General features: G+C 53.1%; 8 protein-coding genes and 3 non-coding genes across 11 annotated transcripts; 4 read left to right on the top strand and 7 right to left on the bottom strand.

Annotated features, from left to right (window-relative positions):
- Positions 1-29: 29 nt before the first annotated feature.
- CAOG_00091 (cysteine proteinase 7) lies at positions 30-1,992 on the bottom strand. The gene is made up of 5 exons (XM_004364905.2): positions 1,910-1,992; positions 1,110-1,661; positions 817-986; positions 430-658; positions 30-320 (listed from the first exon to the last, which is right to left on the bottom strand). The coding sequence occupies exons 1-5, from the start codon at positions 1,968-1,970 to the stop codon at positions 247-249; spliced, it is 1,086 nt and encodes a 361-aa protein (XP_004364962.1). The 5' UTR covers positions 1,971-1,992; the 3' UTR covers positions 30-246.
- Positions 1,993-2,136: 144 nt separating this feature from the next.
- CAOG_00090 (60S ribosomal protein l35a) lies at positions 2,137-3,837 on the bottom strand. The gene is made up of 3 exons (XM_004364904.2): positions 3,811-3,837; positions 2,699-2,981; positions 2,137-2,320 (listed from the first exon to the last, which is right to left on the bottom strand). Exons 1-3 carry the CDS (start codon positions 3,825-3,827, stop codon positions 2,297-2,299), a joined length of 324 nt encoding a protein of 107 aa, XP_004364961.1. The 5' UTR covers positions 3,828-3,837; the 3' UTR covers positions 2,137-2,296.
- A 398-nt stretch (positions 3,838-4,235) lies between these two features.
- On the bottom strand, positions 4,236-4,309 carry CAOG_09266. Its single transcript has one exon. It is a non-coding gene; the product is annotated as a tRNA-Gln (tRNA).
- Positions 4,310-4,529: 220 nt separating this feature from the next.
- On the bottom strand, positions 4,530-4,603 carry CAOG_09261. Its single transcript has one exon. It is a non-coding gene; the product is annotated as a tRNA-Gln (tRNA).
- A 220-nt stretch (positions 4,604-4,823) lies between these two features.
- On the bottom strand, positions 4,824-4,896 carry CAOG_09256. The gene has a single exon. It is a non-coding gene; the product is annotated as a tRNA-Ala (tRNA).
- Positions 4,897-5,292: 396 nt separating this feature from the next.
- CAOG_00089 (hypothetical protein) lies at positions 5,293-7,179 on the bottom strand. The gene is made up of 7 exons (XM_004364903.2): positions 7,096-7,179; positions 6,881-6,979; positions 6,523-6,705; positions 6,184-6,394; positions 5,810-6,057; positions 5,549-5,610; positions 5,293-5,450 (listed from the first exon to the last, which is right to left on the bottom strand). The coding sequence occupies exons 1-7, from the start codon at positions 7,126-7,128 to the stop codon at positions 5,348-5,350; spliced, it is 939 nt and encodes a 312-aa protein (XP_004364960.2). The 5' UTR covers positions 7,129-7,179; the 3' UTR covers positions 5,293-5,347.
- A 97-nt stretch (positions 7,180-7,276) lies between these two features.
- On the top strand, positions 7,277-8,711 carry CAOG_00088 (hypothetical protein). Its single transcript, XM_004364902.2, has 4 exons — positions 7,277-7,412; positions 7,646-7,901; positions 8,017-8,230; positions 8,362-8,711. The coding sequence occupies exons 1-4, from the start codon at positions 7,305-7,307 to the stop codon at positions 8,603-8,605; spliced, it is 822 nt and encodes a 273-aa protein (XP_004364959.1). The 5' UTR covers positions 7,277-7,304; the 3' UTR covers positions 8,606-8,711.
- Positions 8,712-8,856: 145 nt separating this feature from the next.
- Positions 8,857-10,401, bottom strand: CAOG_00087 (hypothetical protein). The gene is made up of 4 exons (XM_004364901.2): positions 10,093-10,401; positions 9,644-9,970; positions 9,456-9,526; positions 8,857-9,356 (listed from the first exon to the last, which is right to left on the bottom strand). The coding sequence occupies exons 1-4, from the start codon at positions 10,392-10,394 to the stop codon at positions 8,947-8,949; spliced, it is 1,110 nt and encodes a 369-aa protein (XP_004364958.2). The 5' UTR covers positions 10,395-10,401; the 3' UTR covers positions 8,857-8,946.
- Positions 10,402-10,639: 238 nt separating this feature from the next.
- Positions 10,640-12,674, top strand: CAOG_00086 (folic acid synthesis protein). The gene is made up of 3 exons (XM_004364900.2): positions 10,640-11,131; positions 11,263-11,474; positions 11,564-12,674. Exons 1-3 carry the CDS (start codon positions 10,661-10,663, stop codon positions 12,546-12,548), a joined length of 1,668 nt encoding a protein of 555 aa, XP_004364957.1. The 5' UTR covers positions 10,640-10,660; the 3' UTR covers positions 12,549-12,674.
- A 105-nt stretch (positions 12,675-12,779) lies between these two features.
- Positions 12,780-14,911, top strand: CAOG_00085 (NAD-dependent epimerase/dehydratase; the record flags this gene model as incomplete). Its single annotated transcript, XM_004364899.1, has 2 exons — positions 12,780-12,885; positions 13,101-14,911. 2 exons carry the CDS (start codon positions 12,780-12,782, stop codon positions 14,909-14,911), a joined length of 1,917 nt encoding a protein of 638 aa, XP_004364956.1.
- Positions 14,912-15,394: 483 nt separating this feature from the next.
- On the top strand, positions 15,395-16,687 carry CAOG_00084 (glycosyl transferase; the record flags this gene model as incomplete). The annotated part of the gene is made up of 2 exons (XM_004364898.2): positions 15,395-15,542; positions 15,644-16,687. Coding segments are annotated over 2 exons (1,192 nt in total), but the record flags the coding sequence as incomplete, so codon positions are not given.
- Positions 16,688-16,689: the final 2 nt, after the last annotated feature.

Raw genomic sequence — 16,689 nt, 5'->3', positions numbered from 1 at the left:
ATGAACGTTCGAACAATGCGAGTTCGGTGGTTTTTTTTTTAGAATGGGTCGTGTACTCTCTAATTACAATTTCAACGTCAACAGCTGCGACAACTTCCATGCAACGGTTTTGATTTCAGTTCAGGCCTTCAAGCAACGAACGACGACCTCAACAAGGGGAAAACACATTGACCAAAATCGCCACTGGAGCAATACCGCAGGCGTTTGCGGAAAAGGACGTGCAGTGAAGCACAGCGAGCAGATCGACTAAGAGACAATCGACGAAGTCACGGTGGATTCGATGCCACACTTGTTGGTGCCACGACCAATCCAGAAGTACCCTGTTTAAAAAAAAAAAATTGAAAAAAGTCAACACAACAAGCCGAGAGAAGTCAGGACAGAACTGCGGCAACACGAAACAAAAGAAAAACAACGACTGCCAAATCTCACCATCCAGACCCCAAGTAGGACCCCACGAATTCTTGATAATCCAGTACGGCTTGCTGCCAGACACACCCCATCCGACGAGCAGGACGGCGTGGTCGAGGTTGGCCGGGTTGCAAATCATGGGCGAGTAGATGCCGCTGTGGTAGAGGCTGAGCTCGCCAGCGTTCAACAGCACGGAGAGGGGACCGGTGGTCATGAGCTGGGCCTGGATTTGGGTGGCGTTGTTCTCGACCTGGTGTTTGAAAATGGGGGGGGGAATGGAGCACAAGCAGACCGCACCAAGCGAATGAGCTGCAGTTTCGGCAAATTCCGAGAAAAAACCAAAAGCCAACAAAAAAGAACAGGACTATAGAAGAGAGCAACAACCACAGCAACGACCCAAAAACGTACAGCAAACCAGTCAATGACAGTGGCCTTCACGTTCTGGGGAGTCACCAGCCCGCAGGAGTGGCGAGTGGTGTCGCAAGAGTTGTTGTAGTCGCTCTCGTCGCCGCACATGGTAAAGTTCCAAGGAGAGGCGAGGCAAGGCCAGCAGAAACCAGGCTTGCCATAGGCGAGGCCTAGTTGTCAATTCGGTGCCAAACAAGAGCAAAAGAAGAAGAAGAAGAAGGAAAAAAAGTCAGCCACTCGCGAACGAGATCGCACAACACAACGAACCACGCAAAAAGCTGCCAGTGGTTTACCCGAGCAATAAGGCAGCTGGTCGTCGCTGATCAGGCCGTAGTTCTTCATGATGTACTGGTAGCTGAGGTAGGGCCAGCCGCCAAAGCCCGAGCAGTCGTTGTAATCGCACTCGACAAGCTGCTCGGCAGACAGGGTGATGGAAATGTTGTGCTTGAGGAATTGCTGGCCTTCGACGTTCTCCTTGGTGCTGAATGCCCAGCAGGTGCCGAGGTCGCCTTGGTCCTCAACGGGACGCACTGCGCCGCCACCGAGCTGCTGGCGCCAGTCAAAGGACTCGGGAATGTCCTGAACATCGAGCTTCGGCGCGTAGCGGGCGGCCTCGTGCACGACGGGCGCGCGCGGAGCCATCAGAATCTTGTGGCCAAACTCGGACTGGCTCATGTCGGCAAAGCGGGTGATTCCGAACGTGGTGCCAGGGTTGGCGCGGTTGAGCTCGACGATGCGCTCCAAATTGGCCTGGTAGTTCTTGAACGCCTTGGCTTCGGCTTCGGCGGACGCGTACAGCTTGTCGTGCTGCTTCTTGAACGCCACGAAATCGTCGTAGGTGGACGCTGTTGTTGTTGGTGCAGCAGTTGTTGCAGTGCAGCAGAGTGAGTTGCAATGTGTGAGCTCGTTCGGAGGTGTCAATAAGTCGATAAAAAAATTGATTGAGGGACTCAAAAGCTGATTCTTTCGCTCTTTCGGCCGAGGTGAAGCAGGGACAAGACATTGGGGGGGGGGGCAAACAAGCAATGCGACACACAGAGCAGCAACAGCAAAAGAATGGGAGGCAGACAGACAGACAGACAGACGGACAGACCTTCGGCGAGGGTCGCGGCAACGACACACGCAACAAGAATCAAACCCGCAGAAACACGCATTTGTGTTTTTTGTTGTTTTTGGAGAAAAGAGTGGATTTCAGCCATTTTCAGCCATGCGAATAAAAATCGAGTTACAGTGATGCATGCAGTGAAATTCCATCACAGCAATAGCATTGGTAACAATTTGGCGTGCTGAAGAACAGAGCGAATAAATCAATGGAGGCCGTGCAGCAAGAAAAATTGTACTCGCAAACAATATGGCCACCAACAATCACACAACAATCACACAACGCTAGGCAAACGCTTGTAGATTGCGCAATCGACATATGAACATTGGATCTCCACCCACAGGCGAGTTGGGGACACGGGGGAGGCTGCAAGGTCGTTTAGATGCGCGAGGGGTAGAGCATCTGCGGATGGTTTGAAACAAGAACGAGGGCAAAACAAGGGCGGGGTTGGTGAGTGAACTCGGTGACAGGCAGAGTGACAGTGAATGATGCTTTGGAGGATGAGTGGAGGAGAGGGGGAACTGGAAAAGATAGTGAAGGCGCAACATGCTACTCCGCGTTTGGAGGAGAGCAATAGCCACCACCCCTCCCACCAAACGCACAATTCCTCGAGCAAGCGCGCCATGAAATAGCCCAATCGACCACAACATTGCACGACCAGGACGAAGGAGTATGATCGTTCCAATTTCGCTTTAACTTTCTCTCTCTCTTTCTCGCTTTCTCTCTTTCTCTCGCCCAACCACAGACCGCCAAGCTGCAAACAAACTGCGATAAACTTACAACTCGGACCGAAGCGCCGAAGGCCTTGGCGGGGAGGTTCGACTTGAACTGAGCGCGGACACCGCCGACGTTGCCGTGAGGGCGGGTGATGCGGCCCCAGATGACGCGGATGTTGCTGCCGTCGATGATGCGCTTGGCACGGTAGACGTAGGCGACACGCTTGCCAAGGTAGTGGGTAGCGTCAGCACGGGTGGAGACGCCCTCAAGACGGAGGAGCGACGAGTTGGGGTCCTGGTTGCGCTGGCTGCGCTTGAAGCCAGAGACGACGGCCTTGGTGTAAAGTCTGCGTCAAGAATGCAAAACAAGCAAAAGGACGAGAGGCGAAAAGTGAGGACAAGAAGGGGTGGCAATGAAACGAAAGGAATTGAGGCGGTTGTAAAAAAAAAAAAAACTCAAAAAAAAACTCAAAAAAATCGCAAAAAAAAAAAGTCAGCTCAAGCCGGTGGCATCGCCAAACAAACCGAGCTACATCGTCGCACAGCCGAGTTGGCGCCCAGCCTCCGTGCCAATCCAGCACTCAATTATATGCTTTATTGGATTTTGCAGGCTAGGGGCCGGAAGACGTCAGCGCAAGCACAGGATGAGGGCGCAAACGCAGACGAGAGCGAACAAAGCAGTCTCGGTGCATGCGACTCTGTTCCCTTCGTTGCTGCCAAGCCAAGACCCGGCTCGCATTGGCTGCTGATAGCATACAGTGCAGACATGCGTCTGTGGAGGCCCAGACGTGCCAGCCGAGGGACCAGAGGACGAGAGGCAAAAGGGCAGTGAGGGCTTCAAGGGCAAAACCCGAAAAACCGTTGCTGCAGTCCCGTGCGCCGTCCCCAAGTCCCTACATCAGCCCACAGAGTGTTGCCGATGCACACACAACACACAAACGAGTGCCAACTGGCCATCGTCATGTGAAGCGTCGTCCGCAGGCAGGACTACAAGTGCCACTCCAAAGCCCCCATGTCTCATTCACTTTTCACGACATCGCTCACCGCATTGTTGCCGCTCCAGTCCCCCCAATCTCCCCCATAGTGCTGTCCCTGGTCTCAAATAGCGTATGCTGCTGATTGGCATCGGTTCAAGGAGCGAGGCCCGCAGCTGCCAGGCGAAAGAACAGTTCGTACCGGATGGGCTGCGTCATTTGCTGCAAATGAAGAGAGAACGATCGCCAATTCTAAAACTGGCGGCATTGAATTTGTTTCCACAACCTTCGACCCAGGCACATCACATCATTGCATGTGGATACGAATAGCAGTGTGGAATTGTGCTACAGGAAAAATCCTGCACGCGTGGCTGATGGATTGTTGCGGAGAAAACGAAAACCGGAAAGCAAAAAACAATATTTTTATACAATTCAACAAGCCAAGCCACGACTTTCCTCGTGCATCAAAGTCTCGATGCTGGTCGGCGTAACACAATCAGTCATGGATCTGTGTGGACGTGCAAGCGTCGCTGAAACTCGGCTCGACACGGGGGGGGGGAAAAAAGCGGAAACAACAAAAAAAAGCCATGCATTTTTTGACACAAAATGACAAAAAAAAAAGCGAGTAGCTCACGGACGGGATCGAACCGTCATTTGAAGATTCAGAGTCTTCCGTCCTAACCATTAGACGACGCGATTGCCAAGCCTGGGCAAAATGGGAGAGGATGTCGATACGCGACGGAATTGCAAGATAATCCAGCTGATCAGCGCGAACGGAGCCTTCCTGCCTGACGCAAGTGGGCCACAAAACGCGGGAGGTTGCAATGCGTGACATGGGATTCAAAAAAAAAAAAAGGAAACCAAACGTGCAAGGGAAAGAGGAGAAAAAAAAGTAGTATCAACACGCAAAAAATAAGCGAGAGCTCACGGACGGGATCGAACCGTCATTTGAAGATTCAGAGTCTTCCGTCCTAACCATTAGACGACGCATTTGCAGAGCCGGGGCAAAGCATATTCGAGCCGTGAATCTTCGTTGCACAAGTCAAAAAATCTTGATTTTGGTCACGACGCTCAGTCCAGTGCGTTGGTACAGCAAAACGAAAAAAATCAACCATCACCAAGTCCGTTCAAAAGTTTTTGAGCGATGTTGTGAAAGAACAGGTGGAAAAGAGGCAGGGTAAGAAAAAAAAAAAAACAGGAATCCAAAGAAAAAAATGGACTTGAACGGAGTCGAACCGCTGACCTCATCGATGCTAACGATGCGCTCTACCAAATGAGCTACAAGCCCTTGCTGCCATAAGCCTTGGGCTTCTGTCTACAAGATTGATGAACGCGTGAGAACTTTGTGGTGCTTTTGGCAACAGTGCGGTCTTCTTTCTGTGGGTTTCGATTAAACATCAATGGAGTTGAACAAACGACATTGCGAGCTATACAAACACACATGGCGTCAATCAATTCAACACACACTAAAATTTGCTCTGGATTGATGTCGCAATGGAAAACTCGCGCGGCGAAGCAGAACACGACCTCGAAATCCGCCACAACCGAAATCCGTGCGCCACGCAACGATTTCCAAGCACCACATGCCTCTTCAACATGCAAATAGACTTTAAATGATATTTCCAAGAACATGAAAAAATGCAAGCACGCCTGTCTCTCAGGTATGGGACTGAAACACGAATGGAACGGGAGGCAGTTGGAAAATTCACCAAACTGACACATGAAGCACAATTCTTCGTTTATACAACTTCAAAGCAATCACAATAGTTGCATCTTAGATGAAGCAAAGACCCTGCGACGTTTGCTTGATAGGAGAAGAAGGGCCGCTGAGGACAAGCAGCACTATTCGAACAGCAACGGTGAGCACGAATACTGAAGCCAAAGCAATGTTCAGACCGAGCAGTGCACAGCTGTATCATCAAGCCATGAAGCAGCAGTACCTGTGTGCCTGAAGTCGCTCATGGATAGTGGCTTGAAGTTGGGGTAAGGTGATGCTATCGAACTGAACAAAGGACAACCCATCGTGACATTCAGAATGAGATCAAGACCGAGCCGCACCCACGAAATTAGCCAGAACAAGATCATTTCAACACAGCGCGTGCGTTGAACGGAAGATATCCGGACTGTAGCCACGAGAGAAACACAAACCGAAAAACAAAAAAGAAGCAGCCGTTTTTGGTTTTCTCAATCCTGCAGTTTACCTGCGTATCCATGGCAAAACCACAGTGATTGCACATGATGGCTTGCATCCGTTGCGATAATTGGCCCTGCCAACAAAGGGGACAGACGGTGGAGTCGGCTTGCCGGAGTGCTTCTTCAAAGTAGGCGGCCGATTCTGCATCGTCCTCAACGTCAAACTCGTTGTCGATGTCGGCAGAGTGTCGTGGAGCTTCATCTCTCTGCAAAGCTTTTTCGTAGTCGTCGTACAAGGCAAGATTTCGCTCGCGTTCTGTGATTGAGAGCATCCAAGAGAATGCAGCATTTTCACGATAAGCTTTGGACTTTGTCGAACCGTGCACTACTAAAAGGCATGGAATCAAAACAAGCTGCAACCGAAGGATGGAGTGCGGCGTACCTTGCTCGATGAGCTCCTGCAAGACCTGAAGCATAAATTCCTGCATGATCTCTTCACGTTCGTCGTCCGTGTAGTCCCGGTCTTCATCATTCTCAGCAGCGCTCCGCGTCGACTGAGCAAGAGCAGCCTCATAGTTATCAAAGCACTCGTCTGCGGTACCGAGTTGCATCGCGGTTGCTGAAGCTAGTCCCGACGAAGCTTCAACAGTCGTCTGTATGCCGATAGCAGGACAACGACCAATGTCGCAAGCCACACGAGATGAGACAAAACACATACACACACCTTGTTCAGGCCAACCAGACCCGCGGCTGGCAAGGGAAATGGGATGACTGGACTGACCGTTCCAGGTGCTGCGGTTGCCCCTGCGCGATACGAAGCCAGCTCGGATTGCAAGAACGAGTACAAATACGCATCAAGACCATCGCCTTGTTCTGTGGGAGCTCCCTCGGACGTGCGCTCGTTTTCGGCGGAGGAGTCGTCACCGAGCCCTCTTCGTTGATTGAAAAATCGAGATCGCGCAGCCTAACAGAGCAACAACGTCCAGACATGCCAAATGCAAAAAAAAAATATCATGAGTCTGTTTCATGGGCGTTTGGCTGAGACACCACCATGCAGGTCATCACTCGAGTTCTCGAGTTGGCGCGCAAAACGACAGCGCCAAAGCCTGATGCTCTGCGTGTCCCACAACCCGCCTCACCTGCCAGTTCTGCTTGCATCGCTCTGTGAATGACTGGCGGAAGGCTTCCATCGAGTCGACGGGGCGCCCGCTGCGGTGGTTTTGCCATTTGGCAATGTTCTGCCAAAGCAGCAAAACACGCAAATACGTCCAATCCAACATGAGCCCTCTGAGCATGACACAGCGGAGAACGAGTGCCCACAACACAATGGAGCACTTGTGAGTTTGATACGCACTGAGCCTGGGTTGGCGCGCTTTGGCGCAGACATTGGAGATGTTTTTTGATAGGTTTTGGCGGGAATGTCAAACCCCAAAAAAAGAGAACTGCTCTCAGAAAACAAAATCTCAGAAACACGGACGAGTCATCGATCAAACGGATTGGAAATGGATTCATCTGTTACAACCTCACTCTTTTATTGACTGACGTTTGATCGAAACAAAGGCAATGGGCAAAGTCAGAGCAAGAACAAGCCGAAACGCACAATCCGCGATGAGCGTCGACGACGACGCATCGACATCGGCCCACGACGCCATGATGGCTGAGCTGACCATTGTATGTGGATTTTTGATTCGTTTGTGTTTGAATGGGGGGCACATTCAAAACAGCAGGATCGCTTCACCGCGAGTCGGCGTTTCCACATGGGCGCGACTGTGCTCAACCCCCACGAGAGTCAGTCCGAGGTCCAAACTCGGCCAACAAATGTGCAGCCAAAGCGGGCTTGCACACTATGCGAAGAAGGTCACTGGAGCAAGAGCCTCACTGTGGTGCCTTGTGTTTGATTTCAGGTCATGAACGAGTCGCTCGTCAATGCACAGCCACACAACGAGCAGCTGCGAGCGGCTGCAATCCAGGCCAACGCATCCAGCGCAATGCTCATCCAGGAGCACGCGCAGAACGTCCAACTTGCGCAAATCAAGGAGCTGCAGCAGGCGCGTGGCGCGGCGACAAGCTCGCTCGAGCAGGCGGCGATCGCTGCACGAGGCGGATTGCCGCTCTCCAAGCAGAGCAAGCGCCAGTTGCGCCACGAGCAACTCATGGCAAGTACGTCATCTGTCGAGTAGTGTTGAAGCAATTGGCGACTTGACAAGCAAACAAGCGATTGGGCGAATGACCGACGTTGACTTGTTGGGATTGATTTTGGATGAACGTTTCTCAGAGCTCAATCTCAGCCATCGCAACTTGCGCAAATCTCAAACCATCAAGACGCATGGTGTCATGGGTACGATGGACGAGTTAGACGGTGCATTGCCCTCGTTGAGCGTTGGCGCAGCGCTGTCGGCAACTTCGTCCATCCAACAACGGGATGGCAAGGCGCTGGTTCAGAATGCGACCAAGCGTGTCAACTCGCGGAAAGGACGCAACCTCACAGCGTAAGGAGTTGGTTCTTTTTTTTTTTTTTTGGTTACAAAAGGAGATATCGTGTTGTAAACTAGTGTGAATTGGGCAGTTTGATTGTTGTTTTTCTGACGCTTTTGTGGATGTGCCGTCCATTACTCGACAGGTTGCGCGAGCTCCAGAAAATGTCTGCCGTTCTCAAGCATCCTGCTTTCCAATCCAATCCGTTTGGGGCAATCCAACAGCACGTGTCCAACTCGATGGCTGCCGTGGAGGCAGCAGCAGCGCCCGCACCTCAACCACCTCAACCCCAACGTCGGGCTGCAGCTCAACCCGCAGGGCGGACATCGAGCGCATCTACCAGCACTACTGTGCGCAAAGCCAAAGCGCGACAGGCAATGGAATCTTGATGGTCGAGCGTTGATCATTCAATACAGAGTTCAGTATTCAAACAGGCATCTTCCCTCATGTCTACACTTGCTGGATCTATGTGCCAGCTAATCGGAACCATGTCGCACACCTCCCAAAGTTCTCAATATTGTCCATTCATGATACGACAGGGTTTGAATCAACATGGACTGTCCATCACAGCAACCCATCTCTGTGTCTCTGACAGACTCATCCCAAAGCAAGCCAGTTTCGCTTCGACTCTTTCCAGATTCGTTCTCGGTATTGATGATCATGGTCGGTGAGCAAAAGTTGGCGGGAGAAAAGGTCATGCGATCTAGAGCAGGAAATTAAAGTGTTCTTGTCAGGACTCGGATCGTGCTACAGCACGTAGCACAACGACACGATCGCGCAGAGTTTCCAAATTCGCGGGAACAACATAACTCGCCACATCAGCAGACGCGAGGCCATTCGCAAAGGACGCGCGGTCGGGATCGGGCTCAACCATGTTCCAATTACTCTTTAGCATGGCGGCAGCTGGATATAAAGCTTGGTGCCGTGATTTCCCTTGTCTCAGGAAAAAGTGGACGGACTCGGCCTCCATCACAAGCTGCGCACTATCGGCGTTGCTCGATACAAAATGTAGCTGATTGTCTAGAACGCGAATCGTGCATCCTTTGAGCAACTCGTCGGCGCATATTGGCTCGTCTTTCACATCGTGAGAGGTTTGATCAGGAGATGCGGCAGTTGGTGAGACTTGCACGCCCGCAAACCCTGAATAATGCACAGACACAGTGGTTAAATCAAAAGGTCAGCAGAGGATCACGGTCTGAGACCTATGTTTGCATTGCAACAGTATCATCATCTTGTTACCAGTCAAGATGGCCCAATGCGCCTTGTGCCCGCTTCGTAAACAGGGAGTGTGATTGCGATCGGCGTCATATCTGTTTCAACGCCTTGTTGGTGAGTATCACAATCCGTCAACAACCCCCGCCCCCCTCGGGCTTACAGGTTCACTCTGAATGCTGCGTAGGGTGCTCTTCGTTGAGACAATTACTCACGGAAAGAGGACCAGATTGCCTGCTACGAGTTCTTGCAGAATGGCGCTTAACGTCAAGGGCGTCAGCACTTTCGCCTGAACGGAACCATGCTGCATGGAAGCCAGCTCCGCCAGCCACTCTGCATAGAACATTTCACCATACGCGCTGTACTTGTGCTGCTTGGCCAGGGTGAGTATCCGCCAGCTGTCGGCATCCACTTGCGGCGGTCGCGCAGGATCAGCCGCCGCTAGCAACAAGCTTGGAGAGTCTGGCGCCTTGTCATGAGCCGATGTGCTTGCACTGCTTGTCAAGTATGATGTTCCCATTCCGAGCGCTACCATTCCGCACCTGTTGGCAAAATCAATCAGAAATGTTGTCCGCGACGAATGTTCAGCACGTACGGATTGAGCTTCGTTCGCGGCGACTTGACCACAACGACATGGATTCACGATTCGACAGCCCAAACTCACATTGGACCATGCTGCACGCGAGACGGCACGTTGCGGTTCAAGTACGACCACTGCTGCTGCGGTTGTTGCTCGAGTTGGTGGTGCTCTGCTTGCCAGTCACTCGCAGCGCGGACGACCAAGCGCCTCGTCTCGCTGTCAAACTCGGACGCGTGTGGCTGCCATTCAACATGGCGCGGCGGATGGCCGGCGGTTGATCCCTTGGTGCCGGGGGTTGTGGTCATGGCTGGGACTGGTGGGACTGAGACTGAGACTGAGATTGAGACTGGGACTGAGATTGAAGAAGCATTCGCAGCCAACGACATTGCACTGGTTGCAGGACGACTGAATCGCATCTCAATGGATGAGCAATATTGACTCGATCGTCTCTCTGTGTTGATCACACTCACTCAGCATTGAGGAGATCGAGTCTTTCACATTGGCCTGGCGATGGAACGCTCTTACGATCCATGCTGTTCCATGTCATCATTGCTAGACTCACAGATCCAGATGATGACACGAACATTGCTCCGTTGCGATTGCGTTGCCTCAAAGCGATCAGTCCCGTTTCCGTGTTAGTTGGTGCGAATCGATGACTGGTCGCATGGTCCACGGTGCACTCTGCCACCTCATCGCTCGCTCTGCTTCCACGCTGCTCATCCACCGTGCATGGCGTGCTCCTTCCATTGATCTGGCGCGACGCAGCGGCGCCGACCGAGCCTCGTGTCAGTCACTGAAGCGCTTCTTCGCTTCGACCACCACCGCGCCCTCGGCTGCCACTGCCGCTGCCACTGCCACTGCTACTGCTACTGCTGCGTCATCATTGTGGCAGCAACTCGGCAGGTACCGCGACTCGCAGGGCTCCCACGACGTGGTTCTCGCGCTTGGCTCCAACGTCGGCGATCGCTACGCCAACATCAAGCGTGCCCTGCTTGCCATTGAGCAAACGCTCCACGACCACAGCGACGCAGGTGGTCAGCATCCATTGATCACATCTGCATTGTATGAAACAGCGCCAAAGTACGTCGAAGACCAGCCCAGATTTCTCAACGCCGTCTGCAAGGTTTGTACCAACTGAGAGAGTTGCCAACTTGGAGCCATCCGCTCGTGTGCATGGGGCACAGTCTAGTCAACTTGGATTGCTTATGAACTGCACACTCATGACTGGTCTTACTTGATGAAATGGAACTTCAGATCCGCACATTACACTCGCCGCACGAATTGCTCGATCGTGTCAAGAAGCTCGAGCAAAATCTGGGAAGGCAACCGCGATTCCGCAACGGACCGCGTGAGATCGATATTGACATTATTCTGCACGGGTTGCATGTTGTTCGCGACGGTGACCATCTGGAGGTTCCGCATCCCCGGTTAACCGAGCGCGATTTTGTGCTCAAGCCTTTATGCGAGTAAGTGTTGTGTTTTTCGTGACAAGCGATTCATGATGGTTTTGAGTGCTGATCTTTTCTTCCCATTGCTTTTTTGGTCCTCTGCCCAGCATCTCCCCACATTTGGTGCACCCCGTGCTCGGCAAGACTGTGCAAGAGCTCTGCTCGGCTCTGGAGCAACGCACACAGGGGATTTCGCGAGCCGATGCAATGTATCGCGTGCTTCCTGTCGGATCGACCATGCTCCCGCTTGGTCGTCAAACACACGTTATGAGTATTATCAACACCACCCCTGACAGCTTTTCGGATGGCGGCAAGTGGACCAAGCCAGATTTGGCTGTGACACACGCGACCTCGCTTTTGGCAGCTGGCTCTGCTATTCTCGATATTGGTGGCCAATCTACCCGGCCAAATGCCGAGTACGTGTCGGAAGAAGAAGAGTCAAGACGAGTTGTACCTGTCATCACGTCCCTCGCGGCACACAGCGGCAAGACTCCGGTGCTACTGTCGATTGATACATTCCGTGCCAGCGTAGCCAAAGCGGCCATTCAGGCAGGTGCTCACATTATCAACGACGTGTCAGCCGGGACGATGAGCAAAGAGATGCTACATACGGCTGCTGCACTTCAGGTGCCCATCGTTCTGATGCACATGCGAGGTGACAGCGGTACAATGACGAGTCTGGCAACGTACTCCAATGATCGACCGATTGCAGAGCAAATTGCCGACGAGTTGCGAGAACGCGTCGCTGCTGCCGTCTTTGCGGGAGTATGGCGCTGGAATATTATTGTGGATCCGGGTATTGGATTTGCAAAGGCAGGCGAGCACAACTTTCCACTTTTGACGCAGCTCCGCCAGTTTGCCAAATGCATGGATGGGCTGCCCACGCTCGTCGGTCCGTCTCGCAAACGGTTTCTCGCATTGGCTGCGCAATCTCCCGAGCTCGACACACCCGAGCACCGACGCTGGGCGACCGCCGCCGCCGTAACCGCTTGCGTCGACCAGGGTGTCGACATTGTTCGCGTGCACGATGGGCCAGAAATGATTTCCGTTGCCCGTACTGCTGATTTGATTTACAATCGAGTCCCCAAGTGACCTCGAGGGGGGGGGGAGATGCTCCTTGTAGCCGAATACAGCAATCGCGGACGAATCCTTGTCAATGTTGGTGCTGCATCCTCCATTTCAACTTGTATTAACAAACACATAAATTTTGCAAGACAGTCTACGTTTTTCAGTCATTCTATATCTGTGTTTTGAGTGCGCGTGCGCTTTGTGGATTGGTCTGAGCCAATTGCATCTTCAGTTGATTCTAAAGCTCTGCTCAACATGCCCCCGCGTGGCTCCTCGTGCGTGCGGTCGCGGCGCATCTGCATGCTCACAGCTGCTACTGCAATACTGCTGCTGATCGTGGTCGGCTACAGTTTGATCTCAGGTGAGTTGACTGTGGCGGGAATGGAGTTCCACAGGGACCAACACTGGACGAGCCCGCCAATCCAAGATCGCCGTCAAACCAACGCTCTCACACACATAGGCAACATTGAGAGCAGTGCCTTTGTTGCCTCGGATCGGATCAGATTTGAGGGGGGGGGAGCAACTGTGATTCACTGCAAAGCTCAAATCCCAAATGGTGAATGCATTCTGAAACAGAGAGCGAGCTCAGTGCGACCGGACAGACGCCACGCCAGCGACTCCAGCTGCTGTTCAGACAACAAAGACTGGATGCGGCAGCTGCAGCAGCGGCGGACGGGGACCAGGCCGAGGCCATGGAAGAAGCCGAGCTGCTTCCACCGGTGCAAGCTCAGCCCGTCCACCTGCTTTCCGATCACATCCCGGCACGGATACCTCCAAACGATCGCGCAATATTGGTTACTGGCGGAGCTGGCTTTGTCGGGATGAATGTGGTCGCGCAGCTTGCGCGTGACAAGCACGCACACACGATTGTTGCAATCGACAATTTTGCCCACCCTGCCGTTTCGGACAAGTGGAATGCACGCACGCTGATGCAGGATCGTGCATTCAATATCTCCAGGATGCACGGAGTTGTTGTGGTCGATGGCGACATTTGCAACCGGCCATTTTTGGCGCGATTGTTCGACAGGTACCGCTTTACCGACGTCCTCCATCTAGCCGATGCTCGTGCAGGCCGCCATTCATCAAACCACACTGACGTCACAGTACGCGCCAATATCGACTGCTTTGTCTCGCTCCTGGAGACAATGAAAATGTTTCTGCATCCCAAAGAGTCGTTGTCGAGTAGTCCTGACTCTGGCAGCAACGTTCACCGCCTTCCTCGTCTAATATTTGCGTCTTCAGCAGACGTTTATGGGCTAAACGACGCCTCTAGTGGTCCTTCAGCGAGCTGGGCGCGCGTTGATCGTCCTCATAGCATGTACTCGGCAACAAGCAAGGGCGCAGAAGTCCTTGCCTGGAGCTACCACGCAACAACCGGCATCCCGATGATTGGACTCCGGTTGTTTTCTGTGTTTGGTGCGTGGGCCGATGCGAGCTCAGCACTCTCTGCGTTTGCGCGGGGATTTCTGTCCTCGAGCTCCAAAGTCACCTTGCACTCGCTCCGAGCCAAGGCCGGCGCCAGCACCACAGAGTTTCCCGAGCGAGACTTTATTCACATCTCGGACGTGTCCAATGCTGTCGTGCTTGCAATGAACGCCGATTACATTGATTTCGCTGTCATCAATCTCGGCTTTGGGCAACCAAGGTCGGTGAGAGACGTTGCAGCCCTCCTCGCGCAAGAGCTCGTGGACCAACTGGGAGGCAAGTCGTTGAACGACGAAATCACCATCGGTCCACTCCCGCGTGGAGAGCTCGCACGCACGTGCGCAGATACGCAAGACTTGATCATGACGCTGGAATATTTGCCAGCCGTCTCGTTTCGCGCGGGTTTGCAAGACTTTGTTCGCTGGTTTCTGTGGTACCACCACGTCAGCGCAGACCGTCGAACACTCTCCACGGAATGGGTCACACCATCCCCCGCAGTCGGCGAGTTTATCGCCAAGCTGGAGAGCGCTCGCGCCAAGCAACAGGAGAAGAGCGAGAAAATGATGGCAGCAACGATCGCAGACGCCAAGCGCGCTCGCATCGAGTCGGATCGCGCTCATCTCGTGGCTCTCGATCAAGCGAGAGGCGTTTCTCTACCCCTCTTGGACGGCCTGAGTACCAAATCGTTCGTCCTGGTTGAAAAGCTCTTTCCCCAGTCCGCAGACATGGTACTGCTTGATTTTGCAGTTGACCGACCAGACGAGCTAATCAAGGCGTGCAACCGGTACGATGAGTGCTTGGCATTCACCCCTCACGATGGCTATTTAAAGCATCAGCTCGGCGATATTGCCGCTGCCCAACCCGTCGATCCCGTTCGCGATACAAGCACGGGTACCTATGTCGCAGGTAAATCAACGTTCATTTGGATTGGATTTCTTGGCATGTTTTGCTCCCTTGGTTGACTCACTCGAACGCAATCCCGCCCCCCTACAATTGTTTTTAGCCATCAACCCTTGCGACTATGACTTGCATCAGTGCTCGCCGGATGCAACTTGCGACTTTCTCCAGTATGGCGCTTTCAAATGCAGGTGCAAACCAGGCTTTGTTGGAGACGGCATCTTTTGCTTTCCGCCAGCGGGGATACGAGCGCTGCGGGCGTCCAATGGCGAGCCTCTACCGCTCAAGCCAATCGAGTATCAGTTCCATCCAAAGATGGATTCGCCCGGCGGTGACCTGCTATTGCGCTACGCTCTGAAATTTACAGCGGCTGGCATGCTGATGGCCCTGTGTGACTCGACGCCCGACTGTCAGGGGTTTAACACCAACGGATATCTCAAATGGAAGATGAGCTCGGAGCAAGAGTTTGAGCTTGGTTTCCTTTCAGCAAGGGACGGCACCTACTCTATTGGTAGGACTTTTTTTGTGTTTTGATTGTGAAATGACTGAATGGCTTACCTGTTGCACAATTTCCCGGCCCCCGTTGTCATGTTCCTCCAGCGCAATCTAATTGCGAGCATGTGGGTCTCCATTGTACCAATGGCGCCCCTTGCCGCCGGCGAGGCCGAGACCAGTTTTACTGCCAATGCCAAGGAAGTGAAACGGATTGCTCTGTGCCTCTTCCACTCGCGGCTCCGACGGCAACAACGAGCTCAGAAAAAGTTGCTGCCCACAATGCCAACAACGATGCCACACAGGCCCGCTCTCCGATCCACGTCATTATTACAACGGATTTGGAGCACGTCGCGGGACTGGTTCCGCTCATCAACTCCATCCTGTCCAATTCCGCCGAGCCAGGCCGTCTGCAGATTCACTTGGTTGCAGCGCCCGATGCAGTCGACGCCATATCGCGAGAGCTATTTTGCACGGCTCTTCACGCTCGAATTCAAGTCCAAGACAACCCAGCCATGGTTGGCTTTAGGACTGCTGCTGGTCTCCGCCAAGACGAAAGCCAGGCCAGCATCACGATCACGGCCTTCTCGCTCACTTCGCGCCAAATCAACCTGATCAAGGTGTACGACAACAAGCAGGTGTTTGGCAACCTGGCCAGCCCAGCAAACTATGCGCGATTCTACTTGGCAGACTCATTCACCTCCCTTGACCGCGTCATCTACTTGGACGTGGACGTGATTGTGCAGCAAGATATTGCAGACTTGTGGAATACTTTAACCACCACAAGCAAACCGTTTGCGGCCCTTGAGCGTGCCACAAGCACCTATGGCTCCATCTTTGCGAACGAACGCGTCCATGCCTTGTTCAGCCAGCAGAATGCAAAGAAGATGGACTTATCTGCTGGCACCTTTAACGCTGGTGTGATGATTCTTGACTTTGTTGCTTGGCGTGCCGCGCAGCTGACCACCATGGCCGAGTTCTGGATGAAGCAGCAAGCACAGTCGCAGCTGTGGTCTCTTGGAACTCAGCCCATCATGCTCTTAATTCTGCACGGTCGCTGGGGTCCGTTCCATCCAAAGTGGAATGTCAACGGCCTCGGGTGGAAGGAGGACATGGACACTTGGCAGCTCGATGCTTCCAATGCTGCTCTCCTTCACTGGAATGGCGCACGAAAGCCATGGCTACCCAATGGCTTGTTTGCCGAGCGGTGGAGCCCGTACGTGCTGCAGGTTTGTGGAGGTCGGGCGCGGGGAGTCTGCGAGCATGCTTTTGCGCCTTCGACCGGGACGCCTACATGGTCGTGTGGCTGCTTCCCACCCTGGAAATCCCCCCACTGCACCGAGCAATGAGT

This window comes from Capsaspora owczarzaki (genome assembly GCF_000151315.2).
Source record: "Capsaspora owczarzaki ATCC 30864 unplaced genomic scaffold supercont2.1, whole genome shotgun sequence".
In the NCBI taxonomy this organism is placed as follows: Eukaryota; class Filasterea; order Ministeriida; family Capsasporidae; genus Capsaspora; species Capsaspora owczarzaki.
Note: the sequence above shows the minus strand (reverse complement) of the source record. Positions and strands in the feature narration are given on the sequence as shown.